This window comes from Moschus berezovskii, chromosome 15 (genome assembly GCF_049115385.1).
Source record: "Moschus berezovskii isolate FMDL1 chromosome 15, NW_MosBer_1.0, whole genome shotgun sequence".
Taxonomy (NCBI): Eukaryota; Metazoa; Chordata; class Mammalia; order Artiodactyla; family Moschidae; genus Moschus; species Moschus berezovskii.
This window is the reverse complement of record NC_142474.1, coordinates 66930720-66946145: the sequence shown is the minus strand read 5'-3', so window position 1 is coordinate 66946145 and position 15426 is coordinate 66930720. Positions and strand designations below refer to the sequence as shown.

At 41.3% G+C, this 15426-nt stretch overlaps 1 protein-coding gene across 1 annotated transcript in view; it reads left to right on the top strand.

Annotated features, from left to right (window-relative positions):
* The window catches only part of CUL2 (cullin 2), a 68967-nt gene that overhangs the window by 12012 nt on the left and 41529 nt on the right, over positions 1-15426 (top strand). The window contains exons 3-5 of the mRNA XM_055427949.2: positions 4333-4473; positions 9713-9815; positions 12051-12145. Coding sequence (XP_055283924.1) covers positions 4355-4473; positions 9713-9815; positions 12051-12145 — 317 coding nt within the window. The 5' untranslated portion in view covers positions 4333-4354. The remainder of the gene's footprint in view (positions 1-4332; positions 4474-9712; positions 9816-12050; positions 12146-15426) is intronic.

The following is a 15426-nucleotide window of genomic DNA, read 5'->3' as shown; positions in this document are numbered from 1 at the left end:
TTTTCCAAATGTACTGTTAAGTGAATATGTTGTTAAGTAAGTGGTATGATGCCATTTATATAAAACTGGTGAAGAAAGACCATCTCTATATTCATTTATGTAAAAAGGGGAAATAATGACACATGTGCATAAAATACTCCCAGACACATATGATAGATTCCTCTAGCAATGGGACCAGGTGACTCTAGCATGGGAGTGAGAGGGAGACTGAGATTTCAGAATTTGCAATCATGTAAAGGTACCTGTCCCCCCCTACATTCCCTTCCACATTAAATTGCTCCAAAATTTTTGGTACGGTTATTTCACCTTAAGTATCTTAACAGCTTTATTGAGTTATCCTTCACATACCATTCAGTGTACTCATTTGAACTGTACAGGTCCGTGGTTTTTAGCTCATTTGAGGGTTGTGCAAACATGATGACAATCAGTTCTCAAACATTTTCATCACCTAATTAACAGTAACTTCCCATTTTTCTCCAGGTCCTCTAACCCTGTGCAAACACTAAAATACTTCCTGTGTCTACTAATCTGTCTTTTCTGGATGTGTCATGTAAACGGAACCCTGTAATAGGCGGTCTTTTATGACCAAATTTATTCACAGAGTATGTTTTTGAGGTTTATCTATATTGTAGCATCTATCAGTACTCCATTCCCTTGTAGTACAGAATAATCATTGTATGGATGTACTACATTTTATTTATCCATTTTTTCCGTGATAGATATTTGAGTGATTTCTACTTTTTTGGCCTTTATGAATAAATACTGCTATGAACATTTGTGTCCACGTTTTTATGTTTTTTATTTTATTTTTGGCTGGGTTGGGTCTTTGTTGCTGTGTGGGCTCTTCTCTGGTTGTGGTGCTTGGGCTTCTCACTGCAGTGGCTTCTTTGTGTTGCAGAGCAAGGCTCTAGGGCACTTGAGCTTCAGTAGTTGTGGCTCCTGGGCTTTAGTTGCTCCGTGGCATGTGGGATCTTCCTGGATCAGGGATCAAACTGGAGTCTCTTGCATTGCCAGGTGGATTCTTTACCACTTAGCCACCAGGAGAGCCCCATGTCCAAGTTTTTGTGTGGACATGTTTTCTCTTGCATAGGAGTGAATTAGAGTCATGTGGTAGCTCTGTGTTTATATAAATCACTTTTATAATTATTATTAACAGCCATATGATACTTAGAAATGGTGCTCTCAGTGAGAAAATCTAGTCTGTGAATCATTTTCAAATGTAATGAAAATTTCATAAATGTTATTATCATAACATTTCTTTCTTTGCCCTCTCTCTTTTACGTCCTTATATAAATTATCCATGAGTAAATGATCATCTAAACAATTTAAATAAGATGAAGGAGCATACATTTTATTTAAGGAGCTTAAATAAAGGAGCTTTCTATTGGGCAGGCATAGAAGCTAACCGACTGTTTTAGCATACTTCCTGTTGCTGGTTTGTTAGTTTTTAGTGTATTTCCCTGGGCTGATGCTTCTCTCACGTTGGTGTTCACATTTTCTATCCATCTAAGAGTGGATTATCACTGTACATAAACCCATTCTCTTTGTTCTCAACAGAGAAATCAATGCCAGTCTCATTCTACTAAAACTTGAATAAAGCTAAAAGGCAATCGATGCAACCATTAAAATAATAGATAAGCAGGGTGTGTGGTATGATCCCATTCTTACAGGGGGAGGAATGGAATGTGAAGCAAACAGTGATAGCTTTTTGGTACAGTTACACAGTAGTCTCCCTACCCTGAGGAAACACTCAGATAATCATGGCTCAGTTCAGTTGCATAGTCGTGTCCAACTCTTTGTGACTTCATGGACTGCAACATGCCAGGCTTCCCTGTCTATCAGCAACTCCTGGAGCTTGCTCAAATTCATGTCCATCGAGTTGCCTGAGGGTAGTTTAATCCTCTAGTTGTGGTTAAAGAGAGTTCTCAAGTCATACAGAAGAAGACACCTTACCTAGCTTAAGTGGGCCCAGGAAATTTCTTCAAAGCTAATATTCTGAGACAAGGCTGAAATATCAGTAGGAGTTAGGTGAGTGGACTGAAAGGAGGAGGCATGGAGAGGAGAGGAATTTTAGGTACGGAAAGCAATCAGGGTGACACCCAGTGTTTGTGAATCAGCCTGTTGTATTCAGTGACCTCTGAGCAAAGACGTTTCCAGATTATGATGCCAAGGAAGGGAGTCCTATGAGACGAGCAAGGTGAGGAGGGGCTTCAGTCCAAGGTCACATCATGGAAGCTTGATCCATGTTCCGTTCCGTTCCGTCGCTCAGTCGTGTCCGACTCTATGCGACCCCGTGGACTGTAGCCTACCAGGCTTCTCTGTCCATGGGATTCTCCAGGCAAGAATACTGGAGTGGGTTACCGTTTCCTTCTCCAGGGGATCTTCCCGACCCAGGGATCGAACCCGGGTCTCCCGCATTGGAGGCAGACGCTTTAACCTCTGAGCCACCAGGGTTACCAGATGCTATCCGTAGTGGAAAATCTCAAGCTGCTTTAAGTACCAGAGTGACATGGTCAGCTCTGTGGTTTAGGTAGGTTGTTTTTGTTGCTGAGTGCTAGATCCAAGAGTAACTTTCTTAAAAGTCAAGAATTCTGTTTGTTGATCACTGTTATCCTCACCTAGTACAATGCCTGGCATGTATCTAAGTACTCACTAAGGATGTTACCAAGTCTGCTGGAGTAGGACATGGCGACCCACTCCCAGTATTCTTGCCTGGGAAATCCCATGGACAGAGAAACCTGGAGGGCTACAGTTCATGGGGTCACGAGGAGTCGGCCATCACTGAGCACACAGCACATGGTTGCATACGGCGGTTGAGGGCAGGGGTTCCAGTGCAGGTCTGAATCCTCCTGATGCCATCAATAAACAGCTCTGTGACCTTAAGCAAGTTTGTTAATCACCATGTAATTAGTTTTCTTATCCAGAAAATGGAGGGAACAGTGGGTCCTACTTCATCAGATTGTTGGGAGGATTAAGTGACTTTATATAAAGCACTTAGATTTGTGTTTGGCTTATAGTAAGTATGGGCTTCCCTGGTAGCTCAGTTGGTAAAGTATCTGCCTGCAATGCAGGTGACCCTGGTTTGATTCCTGGGTCGGAAAGATCTGCTGGAGAAGGGATAGGTTACCCACTCCATTATTCTTGGGCTTCCCTTGTGGCTCAGCTGGTAAAGAATCCATATGCAATGTGGGAGACCTGGGTTTGATCCCTGGGTTGGGAAGATCCCCTGGAGAAGGGAAAGGCTACCTACTCCAGTATTCTGGCCTGGAGAATTAATTCCATGGGGTTGCAAAGAGTCAGACACGACTGAGTGACTTTCACTTTACTGCTACACAACACACACACGGATTACTGCTGGTTAGAGGAAGTTTAAGGCCTGGAGGTAGTCTCTGGTCTGTTGACGGGAGAGAGTTGAGGTGGCACACCCTCTTTGGGCTTTTGTTTGACCTCTCTGATTCCTTTTCTTCTCTTCCTTGAAGTCTGTTCCCTGGACTCCTCTGGAATTCTTTTCTTCACCACGTAAGAAGGGCCCAGGGCCGCCTCTAGTTTGTTGACCATGCAACTGGTCTCTTGTCTCGTTTCCTTTCTCTCTGTACATCCTGCCTTCTCCCTGCTGTCTCTTTACCTCCTTTTTTCCCCACAGTAGAACACAAAGAGGAAGAATGTTTCCTCCTTGTTTGGCCCTGGCTACAGACTAACTTGGTGCTTCACAGTCGGTAATGAGGGAAAACTTCGGGGAGGATGTGAAGACTTGCGCTGGAAAAATGCTCCCTTGTGCAATTAAATGTGGCTTTAAGAGGTTTTTCTTTTAATTCTGTTCTTCTGGTGTGTTATGGAGAAGGATTTGAAATCCAGCTAAACTGATGCTTTAAGAAAAGAAACCCTTTAATGGTTTTGTGTTTCCTCATAAATGGGCTTGGTCTCCAGTTTAAGGAGTGCAAACCACGAGGATTTGGGGCTGAAGCCGTTTTGTCTTGACCGAGTATCTGCTGTGCATTTCTCATGTTGGAGTTTAACTTTTTGGCTCATTGAGTCCCAGCTTCTTTCTCTCAGCACATGAAGCTTCTCATTCTTTGGCCCACCCTGAATTATAAATAATTTGTGTTAAATGCTCTCTATTTCTTAGAGTTTGTAGTGAATACAAACATTCTGAGGAATTCCTCGTCTGGACAGTCATGAAAAGATGGCACCAATGTTGATTGTTCTCACCACATGCCAGGCTCTGTTCTCACCCCTTCTTGCATCCTGCTGTCTAATGATGCGATTGTTTTAGAGACAAGTGGCTGACCCTGTGTAATTTATGCTAACGTTAGCATTGTCTTTAATTAACAGATTTCAACACTAAACTTGCACAATGTCTTTGAAACCAAGAGTAGTGGATTTTGATGAAACCTGGAACAAACTCCTCACGACAATCAAAGCTGTGGTCATGTTGGAGTACGTGGAGAGAGCAACGTGGAACGACCGCTTCTCGTATCCTTTGGTGGCACCTACGCCTGCGACCGTCAGTGTGCTGGGTTCATAAGCTTGTTGAAAACAGGTTTAAGCTTTCCTAAGTGGAAGAACTTTCCAGTATGACTATTTTCAAATGTATTATTCTTCACAGTTCCAAGTTTATTACCCGTATGTGGCAGTCAACAATCTTCCATAACCTTTTGTTCAACAAATACTTTACTGAGATTTAGCATATGTCAGACACCTCTTCAGGCTTTGGGAGTACAGCTGTGAACAAAACAAGCCACTTTCCCTTCATTCTACTGAAGGAGATAGGCATTAAAAAGATGTAAGGCAAACCTAATGCCTGTGCTTCTGTTCATCATCACAGGTTACATACTGGGGCGGTGGGCTGGGGAGGAGTGAAGCAGGGCGAGGGTCTGAGTGTGTGTGCGACTCTGCAGATGGTGGTCAGGGAAGGTCTCTCTGAGGATGGTGATGAAACTTGAGCAAAGACTAGGACAGAGGGAGGGAGCAGGTCACACAGAGACCTAGGGGCAGCGTTCCAGGCAGAGAGCACATAGCACGTTCAGCGGCTGTCAGGCAGAAACAGTTCTTACCTGGGTTGTCTACATTTATGAGTTAGGGGTTGTATATGAAAACATGAGTTGGTGGTTTCCATGTGGTGTAAAACCTGCTGCCCTGCATTCCTACATGACAGTATATGTGTATATACATACACATATATATACTATACCTAATATGCAGAAGCTCTATACAATCAGCAAAAACAAGACTGGGAGCTGACTGTGGCTCAGATCATGAACTCCTTATTGCCTAATTCAGATTTAAATTGAAGAAAGTAGAGAAAACCACTAGACCATTCCTGTATGACCTAAATCAGATCCCTTACGATTATACAGTGGAAGACAAATAGATTCAAGGGATTAGTTTTGATAGAGTGCCTGATGAAATATGGACAGAGGTTCGTGACATTGTATAGGAGGCAGTGATCAAGACCATCCCCGAGAAGAAAAATGCAAAAAGGCAAAATGGTTGTCTGGGGAGGCCTTACAAATAGCTGTGAAAAGAAGAGAAGTGAAAGGTAAAGGAGAAAAGGAAAGATACACCCATTTGAATGCACAGTTCCAAAGAGTAGCATGGAGAGTTAAGAAAGTCTTCCTCAGTGATCAGTGCAAAGAAATAGAGGAAAACAATAGAATGCGAAAGACTAGTGATCTATTCAAGAAATTTAGAGATACCAAGGGAACATTTCATGCAAAGATGGGCTCAATAAAGGACAGAAATGTTATGTACCTAACAGAAGCAGAAGATATTAAGAGGTGGCAAGAATATACAGAAGAACTATACAAAAAAGATCTTCATGACCCAGATAACCATGATGGTGTGATCACTCACCTAGAACCAGACATCCTGGAATGCGAAGTCACGTTGGCCTTAGGAAGCATCACTATGAACAAAGCTAGTGAAGGTGAGGGAATTCCAGTTGAGCTATTTCAAATCCTAAAAGAAGATGCTGTGAAAGTGCTGCACTCAATATGCCAGCAAATTTGGAAAACTCAGTAGTGGCCACAGGACTGGAAAAGGTCAGTTTTCATTCCAATCCCAAAGAAAGGCAATGCCAAAGAATGCTCAGACTACCACACAGTTGCACTCATCTCACATGCTAGCAAAGTAATACTCAAAATTCTCCAAGCCAGGCTTCAAAAGTACGTGAACTGTGACCTTCCAGATGTTCAAGCTGGATTTAGAAAAGGCAGAGGAACCAGAGATCAAATTGGCAATATCCGTCGGATCATTGAAAAAGCAAGAGAGTTCCAGAAAAACATCTATTTCTGCTTTATTGACTATGCCAAAGCCTTTGACTGTGTAGATCACAACAAACTGTGGAAAATTCTTAGAAATGGGAATACCAGACCACCTGACTTGCCTCCTGAGAAATCTGTATGCAGGTCAGGAAGCAACAGTTAGAACTGGACATGGAACAACAGACTGGTTCCAAATTGGGAAAGGAGTACGTCAAGGCTGTATATTGTCAGCCTGCTTATTTAACTTACATGCAGCTTACATCATGAGAAATGCTGGACTGGATGAAGCACAAGCTGGAATCAAAATTGCTGGGAGAAATATCAATAACCTCAAATATTCAGATGACACCATGCTTATGGCAGAAAGTGAGAAAGAACTAAAGAACCTCTTGATGAAAGTGAAAGAAGAGAGTGAAAAAGTTGGCTTAAAACTCAACATTCAGAAAACTAAGATCATAACATCTGGTCCTATCACTTCATGGCAAATAGATGGGGAAACAATGGAAACAGTGACAGACTTTATTTTTTTGGGCTCCAGAATCACTGCAGATGGTGACTGCAGTCATGAAATTAAAACATGCTTGCTCCTTGGAAGAAAAGCTATGACCAACCTAGATAGCATATTATAAAACAGAGACATTAGTTTGTAAACAAAGGTCTGTCTAGTCAAAACTATTGTTTTTCCAGTAACCATGTATGGATGTGAGAGTTGGACTGTGAAGAAAGCTGATCGCCGAATAATTGATGCTTTTGAACTATGGTGTTGGAAAAGACTCTTGAGAGTCCTTTGGACTGCAAGGAGATCAAACCAGTCAATCCTAAGGGAAATTAGTCCTGACTATTCATTGGAAGGACTGATGCTGAAGCTTGAAGCTCCAATACTTTGGCCACCTGATGTGAAGAACTGACTCATTAGAAAGGACCCTGATGCTGGGAAAGATTGAAGGCGGGAGGAGAAGGGGATGACAGAGGATTAAGTGGTTGGATGGCATCACCGACGCGATGGACACGAGTTTGAGTATGCTCCGGGAGTTGGTGATGGTCGGGGAGGCCTGGTTTGCTGCAGTCCATCGGGTTACAAAGAGTCGGACACAACTGCGTGACTGAACTGAACTGAATATAATGTATGTATATGAAAATGAAAGTGAAAGTTGCTCAGTCATGTCTGACTCTTGGTGTCCTCTTGGCCTGTACAGTCCATGGAATTCTCTAGGCCAGAATACTGATGTGGGTAGCCTTTCCCTTCTCCAGGGGATCTTCCCAACTCAGGGATTGAACCCAGGTCTCCCATATTGCAGATGGAGTCTTTACCAGCTGAGCCACAAGGGAAGCCCAAGAATACTGGAGTAGGTAGCCTATCCCTTCTCCAGCATCTTTCCAATCCAGGAATCGAACTGGGTTCTCCTGCATTGCAGGTGGATTCTTTACCAACTGAGCTATCAGGGAAGCCCTGAAAGAGTGATCTGCCCTTTCTGAGGTTCGAACTCAGGACCTTCAGATTATGAGACTGACATGCTGCCTCCTGTGCTAAGAGGGCAGACATGTATATTATATGTATATTATAGCATTAATAATATCATTGTCTAGGTAGAAACACAGTGTGACCTCCAGCACCCAGGATATATACTCTGGAAAAAACCCACAGCATTCCACTACTTTAGCTTTTTAGTATTTGGGAGGTTAAAGAGGTCTCTTGGAACCCTCAGCTGCAGGTAGCTGGGGAGAGGGGTGGGTGGCTGTCTTAGCAGCTCTGCCCAGTGTCTGCCAGGCGCTGTGGCTGGGAGGGCCTGGGGCAGCCCTGGCAGACTGCTGACCTGCCTTCACCTTCTACCACAGGGACATTCCACATGAAGGAAGGGAGTAGGGATTAGGCCTAGTCTCTGGGTTGAAGGGCCCTGTAGGAGGCTTTATGGACTGAGTAGACCTTGTAGGAACCAGAGACTCTTTCCGTCTAAAGGGAAGATGAGACGTGAAGGTATTATTATGTGGGTGAAGGTTCCTGTCACCCCGGCTCACTGCACCCTCCATCTGTGCTCTGGGCTGAAGGATGGCTGCCTCACCGAACAAGGTTTGTATTCTCTAGAAAGGCTGGGATTTCATAAGAGTGATTCAACTTGTTGTCAATGCCTAACCCAGTTGTTAATATTAAACTGAATGTTGGTGCAGGAGCAGTGAAGTTCTTTGAATTCATTACTGTTGCAGTTGTCAGTAAGAAACATTTGATAGGCTATCTGTGTTCTAGTCACTGCAGATACAGAAAATGATGGTAACTTTTCTAGAAGGTGTCATAGTTTGCAGAGATCTTTTACATTTTTAGTGTTATTTGGTGCCCCAAACACGCCTGTCAGATCAGTGGGGCAGATATAATAGATGTGGAAACTGGTACTCAGGGGTAAAGGGACCCACCCATGCTGTGCTGGTAATCGTTGATGGAGCACAGACTCTATGCAAGATTTCTAACATCTGATTTCTTGTACTTTCCATTGTATTTAGATGATAATTGATAATGGATTTTGCCTTTGAAGAGCTTATTATTGAACTAGTCTCTTTTAAGTTTTTTTTTTTTGTGTGTGTGTGGAACATCATGAACTGTTTCTGATTGGAATCTTAGTAAAAACTTAAAAAAGCGTTAAAAGTTACTTGTGCATGAATGAGGTTGGGCTAGGCAAGTACTTAGGTACTTTTAACACTATTTTAAGTAAAATAATGAGTCAAAAGAGAAGAGGAGGAGTTGGTCATAGAAGATGACAAGAGAAAAATGAGCATAAGTTAAAGAAAATGAATAATTAAATGTGTTCTTATTCTACAGAATATATAGTTATTTGTTGGTTTGTAAATGATTTTGAGATAGCTAGCTTCCTTGAAAAGTCCCTTCAGTTATTGATATTTCTAAGATGTTTATTGTTTGATCTGTCTAAGATGGTCCAATTACTCTTCACCTGATTGTGAGTTTTCTGCTCCTCCCCTGAAATAAAAAATGTCTGCGCAAACAGCAAACTTGGAATCTCAGTTTTAAAATTTTATTTTGAAAAATAAAGAACTGTGTTCCTAATTGTTCTACAGCCAGTTTCTCTCCTTTTCCTGTTATTTTGCCCAAGAATATAAGGTTGACTTCTGATACTCAGATATTTTAGGTAGAAATTTTAGTGGTGATAAATCTTTCATATTTTGAAACTGAAAAAACAAAAGCCGCCCACCCTCTACTGAGAACTGTGCAGCACCACATGTTAGCACTTATTTCTTACAAAGCATTTTGTGGGGTGTGTGACTTACCTTATGTGATGCTGTCCTGTCACGTGTTGGGTCAGTGTCCTTCATTCTGTGTGTATCTATATAATCCTAAACTATAAGAATGAAATAAAGGTTTTTCATTTTTTAACTTGAGTTAAATCTCATTTGTTTTAAAGTAATGTTTCCAGTGAATATGAAAACCTTAACAATTTAACTAGAGATATCTATGCTTTATGTGTGGCCTATCCTGAACCCCTTGGAGAAAGACTTTATACAGAAACTAAGATTTTTTTGGAAAATCATGTACGGCATTTGCACAAGGTAAGGACTGCTGTACACATGATGTAAGTGTGTTTATGGCTACATAGTTATTTGACTAGTTCACTGTTTTCCAGTGCTGAACTTGTATCAAGTTAAGGTTATTTGTTTTGTTTCCTAAATAACATTTTTCTAAAATGTATTTAAGAGCTATGAGTCAAGCACTGTGTGGTTAGGTTCTCCAAGGAAATCAGTTTAGTTGCTCAAGGTCATGCTGCTAGTAAGTGAGGAGAGTTTCAAATCAAGATTTGTTCAACTTGAAATCAAGTCCTCACATGTTCTTCAGATGGTGTTTGTAGAACCAAGTTTTTTTTGTTTTTACTGTCCCTTCCCCACCTCTTGGTGAATCTCTGTCTTTGTAATCAACCTTTTAGCTGCCTCTTAATATCCTCTGTAAGGTCTTGAAAATCCTAGGATTGAAAAGGAGAATGGTAAATGAGAAAGCATGACAGGAACTCCCCATGACCAGTTATTTCGGTCAGTGTGCCATGCACATGAGGGAAACATCAGACTTGTTGATCTGTGTATGTGTAGTGAACAAATTTGCAGTATTTGGCTAACGGCAGCATTTCTAACTTATTTCGGATTAGTGATCTTATCAGGAACTGGGTGAGATCATTTATTGTTTGAGCTAGAAACTTGACCACTTTTTATTAGCCCTGTGACTCTGGGCAACTCACTTAACCTACCTCACTTAACCTGGCTTGAACTTTAAGTTCTTTTATCTATCAAATAGAGATAAAGTAACATACACTGTGTAGTGTGTGTAACCCTGCACATGACTCGAATGAGGCCTTTTTCATAGGGTAATAACCTATAAGTAGAGCAAAATTGGTCCTGTGATAGTTCCTTACAACCTTTGAAGAAAAACTCATTTTTCAAAGCCTGTTTTACCTATTTGTTATTATTTCTAAATAGCTAGAAATTTCTAGTAAGTCCCTAGACTGAGAATTACTAGGTCTTAAGTCATGAACATTTTTTATTTTTTGACTTAATGCAGTTGCTCTTCCATATCTGTGTCTTCCATATTGGTGGATGTGGAGGCCTGACTGTAGGGGAGTTGAGCCTCTGTGGGTTTTGGTATCTGTGGGGCATCCTACAAACAGCCCCTGCTGATACTCAGGAATGACTGTAGTAAGGAATTGTTTCTGGATTTATATTTTATCCCACCAGCCGCAGAAGTTCCTAAGGGGCCCTGTTGCCTAGCACTGTTAATGCTGTGCCATGCCAATCTCTCAGTCGTGTCCGTCTCTGTGATGCCATGGACCATAGCCTGCCAGGCTCCTCTGTCCATGGAATGACCTAGATAAGAATACCGGAGTCGGTTGCCCTTTCCTACTCTAGGGGCTGTTCCCGACCCAGGGATTGAACCTGTGTCTCCTGCATTGGCAGGTGGATTCTGTACCACACTATGCCACCTGAGAAGTGTGGCATTATTAATAGTGGTTGGTATTTTTAATTTATTTACCACATGGTAGTCTAAAGAAGTACTATTTGTCGGCTCTTCCTATCATTGTGAGCTTTAATTGTTAAAATTCCAAGCTTAAAAGCATAGCATTTCATCAGAGTTATTAGATGAGCCTTGAGGTCAGGACTTGCCCAAGGTCACATGGATAGTTGATGGAAGGACAGTTGAGGTTCAAGAAGCGGTGACTTTGGGAATGTCCGTTCTAGCCAGTGACTTTTGTTGTTATACTGAATTTACATTAAAATTAACTTTTTAAATACCAGGCCTCAGATTTCAGCTTGATTTTCATTTTTCAAAAGATAGTAGGCTTTTATTTTTATTTTATTAAGTAAATATACAATAACTTATTTGGAGAATATGGAAAAATTGTCAGTTTTCATAGTCTTATTCACAGAAGTGAATAACGTGAGGTGATGATGTACAGCTAGCAGTCTGATCAGAATTGATGGACATGAGGAAACAGAGAGATGTATGGCAATAGAATTACATTCTGTTTTAATCTGACCTAGTATTCTAGCCCAAGGAACAGCATCAAACCGTGGCATTTTATTTTTTTATCTTAGGAATCTTAAGATTCACGTTGTTGTTGTTTTTTTCTCCTAGCTCTTTCATTGTTACTGAAGGTAGTTAAATTAGAATGTAATTTGTAAATATATAATGCTCAAATTATGTCATTTATATAAGAACATTAGTTTTTGATAAATTTCATTGCTTACAGATGAAAATGATCACTGCTTTGTGAGTAAAAAGTGTTTTTCTTCTTTATCTAGAGAGTTCTGGAGTCTGAAGAGCAGGTGCTTGTTATGTATCATAGGTATTGGGAGGAATACAGCAAGGGTGCAGACTATATGGACTGCTTGTACAGGTAAGTGCACTTTCACTCCCCTGACAGACACCTGTGTTTGGTAGTTGAAGGAGTTTTTGCTTTTATGACCTATTTAAATGCACAGAACTGAAGCGTTTCGTGATGTATGGACTTTTCTGTGCTAAGGGGAAAGGTCTGTAGTGCGGGTCATGTGGATATTTGGTGTGGAAACTTAGTCTGTGAGAACTGAAGCTGTATTTGATGGTATAGCTGTTTCTTCAGTTGTCTGGGACTGGGTAGCGCGCATTAAATCTTGACAGATCTAAAGTGAAACTTCAGCTTGGATGAAACTTCTAGTGTATCTAAGCCAGGGCCCTCCTCCAGTGTTTTGCTGTTTGACTCCAGGATTCAGTATTTTATGTCTCATGAAGGTACCCAGCCTCATCTCATCCTGCCTTTCCTCACGCCATTCTGTTCGTCTGTCTGGATTGCTTTTCTTCCTTTCCCTGAGTGACTAATCCCCATTCCCTGCCCTGAACTTGTTGACTCGGTCTCCTCCTTTAATCTCCTCTCTTAACTGCCCCCTCCTACATGTTTCCACGGCACTCTGGCCTGGTCCTCTCTGACTCATTCACGCCAACACTGGAAATAGGTTCTGGGGTACACAGGCAGAATCTCATTTATTGAAGGATTGTGGATAAATAAAGGAATGATGCTGGCCCCAGTGGCTGTGATGGCTGCAGTGAGAACTGTACTCCCTCTGCCTTGTGGCTTGGGCCACAGATGAACCGCTGCGTCAGTTTCTTACTGAGGAGAAACTGAGAAACCGAACTGACTTGCACATTTACATGATGCTTGGCTTCCCTGGTGGCTCAGCTGGTAAAGAATCCGCCTGCAATATGGGAGACCTGGGTTCGATCCCTAGGTTGGGAAGATCCCCTGGAGAAAGGAAATGCTACCCACTCCAGTATTCTGGCCTGGAGAATCCATGGGGTCGCAAAGAGTCGGACATGACTGAGCGACTTTCACTTTCACTTGCAGGAAGCCACACTGGGGCCAAGGTACGGTCACCTCCTTGTGTTTGTCCTTCTTTGCTTTATGGGTTTTTTGTTTTCTTTTGTTTTTATATCAACATTGGACTTTACTAGATGTAGGTTGCTTATGTTAGAAACTGGAGCTTAATTCTAAATAGCCAGTAGCTCTGTTTCTTCTTAGGAGAGCAAAATGTAACAAAACCAAACCAGAAACCAGCAATGGCTAACAAAGGCATGGCTTACTGCGGCTTTGGCTTTTATAAAATGGTGTCTGCCATCCATTAAACATCCTGACTATTTGATTTTTTTCCCTACCTCACCCACCAAAGTGACCTAGTCATAAATAGAACTTTGAGAATTCTTTAGCTAAACTATGAGGGAGAGCAGAGGGAGGTTTAAGGATCAGAGTGAGGGCACATGTGTGCTTTTGCACCTGCTGAGAAGCTGGAGCCACTGGTGTACAGATGACCAAGCGCTTCACCTGTTTGTGGGCAGTGGAACCCCTCATTAGCTGAGATGCTTTAGCAAAGATCGAAGTTATTTTTCTGGTCTTTCTTAGTTTTCTGAGATAGCATTCTCTTGGTTCTTCTGCATTTCTTTTGACCAAAATCAGTTTGGTGCTATTGAAATTAGTACTATTAAAGAACTTTTATTAAGTTTTATATATGATGCACACACATATATATATGCATACAAATAAAGCCGTTTGAGGTGATTTTTTTTACAGTGGAGGAAAACTCTGGGTCAGAGAGGTTAAATGTCTTTGCTCAAGGTCCCTGAGCTGGAAAAATGACAAGGGGAGAATTTAAACCCAGATCAGCCTGAGTAAGTCCATTCAACGCCTTCATTCTGCCTGATCTCATCCTAGATAGACTGTAGTCATGTAGGTTCTATTCTTATTCCTTAGCCACACTCCTTATTCTTTCTAGGATGATCTCAGTTACTCCTGGTTTTAACTACAACCTGTATATTGATTACCACCAAATTAGACATTTATTGCGGGTAGCCTCAGTTTCAGAGGAGTATTCTTACCTGACAGCCTGTACCTCTTAGGTGTTCTGTGGTAACATCGTGCTGTAGATGTTCACAACTTGTTATCTTGTATACACACACTGCCCCCCAGTGATGCTCATCTCAGTTAATGATAGTACTAGACACCCGGATGTATGTGCCAGAAGTCGGTTATCTTTCACTGGGGTTATCTTCTCTGCCTGATGCCTCTTGGTCAAATCCTCCACATGTCTCTTAAATTTATTATTTCCTTTGCATTGCTATTATAGTATGGTAGTTCAACCTTTTTATCATTTCTCACCTGTATATTAACAATAATGTAACTAGTTTCCCAGCTTTTGATTTCTAATGTATTCTATTTAGTAAATTTCTTCAGTGCAAATTTGATCATTTAGTACCTTTCCACTGTCTGTAGCAAAGGCTTAGAGTCAATGGCTCACGGGATTCACTTGGAGTGTTTTGTTTGACCTCCATGTGGTTGGCTTCATGTGATGATTATCATTGTTTAATTATACCGGTAGACTGAGTCATGAGATCTCACGGAGGTACATTTGGCAGTAATTAGATGAAGAGTGTGTGATACTTGTTGGATAGTAGGTTATCCAGGCTATCTTGTTAGCAATCTCAGTCTATAAGGAAATCTGTGTACAGAAATGTAAAGGAAAAAAAATCAGTTTTGTTTCAAAAGTATTTTTCAGTATTATTTCGAAGTAATTTCTAGCCTCTTCTTTACTCTGGTTGATTTATAAGATGGATGTGCCTTAGCATAGGTGACTTAAGGATTTTGATCTTAAAGGAAAATGATAATGTTCTTGTCCCACTTTTCCTGCTACTCCGTACCTGTTTAGGCCCTGCTGGCCCTTGATGGAACTGCTGGGACACAAGGTTATTTGTTTAGTCCTAAATTGTGTCCAACTCTTTGCGACCTCATGGAGTGGAGCAATTAGCTTGAGACCTAACAACTCCTGAAATCCAGCAGGTATTAGCATGAGAACAGCTCTTGTAATGCAATTCTCTTAAGATAGGTTGAAATGCCTGATTGCTTAGAGGTTTCAAATTTACCTTTAGGCTCTTAGTTCTTGTTAGTTAATGCTGTTGGGTTACTGCTAGTACTCCAGAAAAGCAAAGGATAATTATTAACCACTTTGAGCCAGGATGAATTATAAAAATGTGTATTACTGCACAGGTTGCACCTGAGTAGTGAGGTATTACCTGTGCAAAAGAGTAAAGACTAAAATAAAGAATTTATTGGAAGCTATTTTACGATCTCATGGTATATATATGTTCATTTAAAAA